The sequence below is a fragment of the Tigriopus californicus genome, chromosome 10, assembly GCF_007210705.1.
Source record: "Tigriopus californicus strain San Diego chromosome 10, Tcal_SD_v2.1, whole genome shotgun sequence".
Taxonomy (NCBI): Eukaryota; Metazoa; Arthropoda; class Copepoda; order Harpacticoida; family Harpacticidae; genus Tigriopus; species Tigriopus californicus.
In genome coordinates, this window is record NC_081449.1 from 8,049,843 (window position 1) to 8,054,988 (window position 5,146).

The following is a 5,146-nucleotide window of genomic DNA, read 5'->3' on the forward strand; positions in this document are numbered from 1 at the left end:
TGCATTCAAATGCTAACTAAATGTGCTCCTAATTTCCATCAAATTGATGTTTGCAAATTGCAGCTTTTTAAATGGTTTGAAGTATATGATTTTTTAAACTAAACTAGAAATTCTTCAAACAATTAAATCAAAGTGTTTTCTTATGGTTTTGCGAGTTAGAAAAATGCCAAGATGGTTTTAATCATTTCCGCTAAAAATCAACAGGACATTGCAAACACTTCAGTGTAATGAAATGAGCTCTGAGAGGACGTAGCTACCTTTTCATAAAGTCATTCGATTGAGCTGAAATTTGACCCTCGTTTGGTATTAAAGCGACCTGAGCAAGTCTCACTTGAATCAGAATTTTAATCCTCCACCTTAGCGTCTCCGTGCACATTTAGTGGTTCATTGGCATATGGAGAATAGTAACATTTTTTCTATTTTCGTCATTGAATTTCAATATAAGGATTTTAACTTTCTCAAGAAAGTGCAAACTTTAGGCAAATCTGATATGCATCTGAGCTGGCTGATGATGAGCAATGGAAGGATTGGAAATCGTGGTATTTTCTTCCGAATCGGATGAAGAACCTCTATTTTGCTGAACACTTTTGTTATTGAGATGAGGGTATTTCGATGAGAGTAACGCTTGAATTGTGCTGGCGTCCGAAGAACTATGCTGGAGACCATAGTCTAGATTGGATGCCACCGATCGCTTGGGTTGCGCCAGAATCAGACTCCGCTCTTTGGAAGCCTTAACTTGTTCGGCCAACACCTTGGCTGAGCAAGTGGGTGTATCTACTTTACAAACCTTGTTGAAGGCCGTGTAATCAATTTTGTATTGCTCATCTCGCCATTTGTAGTTCACCACGTTCATGAAAGCATACCCCCAGAGGATTTCATTGGGCAAGTACGAGGATCTGGCTTGGATCGACATTCCTGTGGGCTCAACAATGCCCTCAAGAACAACAATGATTTCGTATCTTTTCTTCAGGAAGTCCCTCGCCGACATATGGTAGAAAGGACTGTCCTCGTCAATGCGGTGGGTGATTGTGGTGGGCCAGATGAAGAAGATGGTATCCTCTTCGCCCTCTAGATCAGTGCCCACATTGAGCTCCGTTTGATGGTAAGGAATCACTTCCCCTTCTTCAGTGACCTTCTTGCTCACCAGAATAGCTTTGGTATGACATTCCACGAGATGTGAGGACCGCATGTTGGCCAAACGGAAGCAAAGACACAAGTAACCGTCACGTTGACAAATGATGGCATTTTTACTGAACATTAACGTTTCGGCTCGTTTCTTGGGCCGGGTCAGCTTGGCAAAAATGGTGCCAACCATACAGGCTTGAATAATGACACCGACCACACTTTGGAAGCTCATGATGAGAATGGCGTCGGGACACTCTTCAGTGGTTTGACGACTGCCGTATCCAATGGTTTGTTGAGTCTCGAGACTGAATAAAAAGCACGAGGCGAAGTTAACAATAGCGGAAGCGCAAGGCACCCACCCACTTTTGGCTTGTTGATCTGGCAAGTGATCCGGCTCGAAGTCACCGTGGAGGTAAAATATCAGGTACCAAATTATGGCAAAGCCCAACCAACTGAGGAAGAAGCTCAGGCAAAAGATGGTTAGAACATACCTCCATCGCATATCCAACATGGTGTTAAAAAAGTCACGGAAGAAACGCCGACGCTGGCCATGGTCTAAATGACCTTTGCTGATGTTCACCACGCCCTTCTTTGATACAATTCTCTTACGAAGCTTCTCTCCAGTAGTTTCGATATGAAATGGATTACGGGAACCAAACTCTCGTTTCAGCAAATGTCCCAGACTGTTCTTTGAGGCACTAAGTTCAGTGTCAGCACTTGAGGTGGCCAGACCTTTGGCTTTGGGTATGGGCATGTCTTCAGATGCCTTGTAAATGGTGGGTTGAGCCATAGTCTCCAGTTTGTTGCTTTTGCCAATGTGTGACATTCCTGAGTCTTCTTCCTCGTCAACGGGCGAGTCAATGGGCTCACCAGTATCATATTGAGACTCAGGCGGATGGGACACTCGAATATGCTTAATCCCCCCCAAACCATCATCCACCGTTATGATTGTAGGCCCATCATCATCACTAGCCTCATCCATAGCAGATGAGTCGAAATCGCTGAGGTTTTCACCGTCGGAACCCCCACCCTCGTTGACCCCCGACTTTCGCCGAGGGAAAATTCGCCGCTTTAATTTGAACATTTTTCAGGTTGTTTGATGATTGGTTTTGGGAATGCCGTTGTTATAGAAGCCTAATTGCCTTGGATTTCACCGGCATCACATGATTGCAACCGTCCACCATTGCATTAGCTCCATAGCCCATCATTGCCTTGAATTCCGTTTGAGCTTGATTGTTAAAAGTAAGAAGCACTGTTTGAAGTATAAAGGAACTCCCTCACACACACGTCTTCTCGATATGAGAACTGAGGTGCATTGTTGCTCACCAAGAGTTTGTTCACTAAAGGTTTTTGGATCCTGATAGCCTCGTCAACGTTCCGTGGCCGCTTGAAATGGGACGATGCTGGGGAGGGGGCATCCCCAGGTGCTCAAGTTCCACGCCAGAGATTACGCACTACTTAGGCTTATATATGAGGTCGTCCCCAGCCCTGTCGGCTTTCCAAGTTTCACGAAATCGACAACTTTGGATCGTTTCGTTTCAAGTTCGTCGTCTACCCCCATTTCTTCCTGCAAAGGACACAGTCTAGTACATACATACGTACATACTGGGGATGCTTACTACTCATTCGGTCAGTTTTGCTGGATGCCAACTACATACTTACTATACACAAATACATAGGGGGCCGAAGGCATCTCAAAGAGATCCCAGGTCAAGTGAAGACTTCCTATTCGCACTCTAAGTACACGAGTGGTCACGCAGGATTGAACTTTCGCAAGGAACAAAGATTGTACATTTAGTTAAAAGCTTCTACTGGCGTAGTAGGTAGGTCTTTCTTCGAGTACACGATGACTTGTGGCCAACTGCCTCAGGCAATAGGTCAACCTTCGAAGAAGTCACGTCATGACTCCAAAGAAAAATATGGAGTTGTGACCACCGATGAAAGATATCATGTAGTGCAAAAACAAAAACCTCGAGCGTCTTCTTTCGATCGATTCCAAAGCCTCAACTCAATTACAATGGCAAGCTTGAAACACACTTTGCCATGTATTTCAATGAAGTTCTCTGCAGTTACCGAAATTTGTCTCGTTGACTTTCAGCCATAATTTTGAAAACAGCCCAACCGTGATTGAAATATAAGCCTTTAGCTTGAACAAACCGCTGCTGATGGCCTAGACCTCAAGCTCAGATTTTTTCGGGGGAAGCAAGTGTCGCAGAATCTTTGTTAACCTTGTATTCGTACGTACGTAAGATACATGCCTCCTTTCTCCTTGATGATCCACACCATTTTGGATTTTCGGAACATTAGTCTCATCCGCTTCACACTCACTTTGACAATTTCCCGACCAAAATGGCCCCTTTACCTTAGATTAATTCGATTTTTAAATTCACGCAGGTAAAATGGAATTGGCTTTTTTGTCAGATCTTAAAATCGTTCGAAATCATCTCACACTGGCTCAACAAAAAAATGATGTGGCTGTCCAAGAGAAATGTTTTCCCTTAAAGAGCTTTTCTACTTTGAGATTAGCTTTTCGTGCTTAACTTCACACTCCCATCCTTTTCTCCTGGCAGCCTGACCTTTCGTAAACTTTGTCACCTTGAGAGGAGGCAAATAGGAAACCTCATCATGTCCTGTCCTCATTAACTTAGCGTGCTTTCCTTTGTTCTGATTGATAATAACCTGATCTGATGACAATAAAGTGGTGAGAGTAAGCAAACTGAGGACAAATGCATCAGTAAAATAAAGCCAGGACAGTATTGTGCCTTGAGCTGACCCTTCTAATGGACATCTCTATCTCAAAACATTTACTCGTACAACAGCTTTTGGCGAAGACACAAATTACTCACCGTTGGATTTACCACACAGAGTTATGCTTGTGCAACACTTTGTTGTACATTGGTCGGCCAACAAAAGTCTAAACATTTTCCGAAAGATAAATCCCATCATGACCTCAAATTGTCGCAAAATTAAATAGCTAAAATGTGATCAAAAACTAACTTTGAGAATAAGGTTGACAGGGACCCATCCAAGTTTAGGGGCTGTGAATTTCAATTACGATGCAAATATTTCACATTTGAGGGGCGAGGGATGACACTTCGTTCATACATGGACGTAAGATCTCTCATCAAGCTAATGAATGTAAAAGCGGATTTTCGATCATCTTCCATAGAGCAGCAAGTAATTTCACGGGAGAGAGCAAAAACAATGAAGCATGAGTGTTCGGTTTCACATGCAATTCCCCCAGGGAGTGTCACGGGCATAATTCCTCTCCCTGTTCCATCATTCAAGATATCCTTAGTGACATTTCGGAGAACAATTTGTCAAATTGGGGACGAAGTCGGTGAGCTCTGCGGAAAACGCTTTCGAGATAAGTCAGGTAATTCTCGAAAATTCGGCAGGCATTCAAATGTGTGGGCATTGAATTTCAAGGCAAGAACGCCCGCAAGGATTTCAGGATTTTCAAAGCATTGAAAAGGAATCAAAGAAGGGTAAAACCCAGTTTCCTGGTTTTCGCTTTACTGCAGCTTATATATGTGTGATCATAGAATGATTTTCCGGCACCCGTTTGATAGCTGTGTACTGTACCGTCAGGAACTATTGTTCAAACGAAGAAAGTTTTTCAACAACCACTCATACGTTCTACAAACTGACCTTGTTTGAAATGTTTGCAGTGCATATTCTTGGCCTTGCTTGCTCTTTGATCAAAGCCCACTGCCTTGATGAGCTTTCAAGAAAAGAATTTTTTAATCTGGGGTCTCTCGCTCTTGTTCCAAATGCTTTAACGATAATTACTCGAAAAAGAGCTTTTTTCAGTTATGTGCTTCGATGCAGAACTAAAAGATCACAAACTTCGTGGAATTGCTTTATGGAAGAGCAATTCCTATTGAGTTCTTAAAAGATTAAAGGATTTGCCGACTCTGTCCTCTTATGACCTCTTTAATGACTAAATCCGGTCTTGCCTCTACTATGTCCGAAAAACGAAAACCGCATATCCATGAAATCAAGGTGAATTGAACTAGTA

At 42.8% G+C, this 5,146-nt stretch overlaps 1 protein-coding gene across 1 annotated transcript; it reads right to left on the minus strand.

Annotated features, from left to right (window-relative positions):
• Nucleotides 1–326: 326 nt before the first annotated feature.
• On the minus strand, nucleotides 327–2,919 carry LOC131887830 (ATP-sensitive inward rectifier potassium channel 1-like). The gene has a single exon (XM_059236546.1). The coding sequence runs from the start codon at nucleotides 2,207–2,209 to the stop codon at nucleotides 476–478; it is 1,734 nt and encodes a 577-aa protein (XP_059092529.1). The 5' UTR covers nucleotides 2,210–2,919; the 3' UTR covers nucleotides 327–475.
• Between the last annotated feature and the right edge of the window lie 2,227 nt (nucleotides 2,920–5,146).

Coding starts and splice junctions, on each gene's coding strand:
- LOC131887830 (XM_059236546.1), bottom strand. CDS start 2,209: ATGTTCAAATTAAAGCGGCGAATTTTCCCTCGGCGAAAGTCGGGGGTC.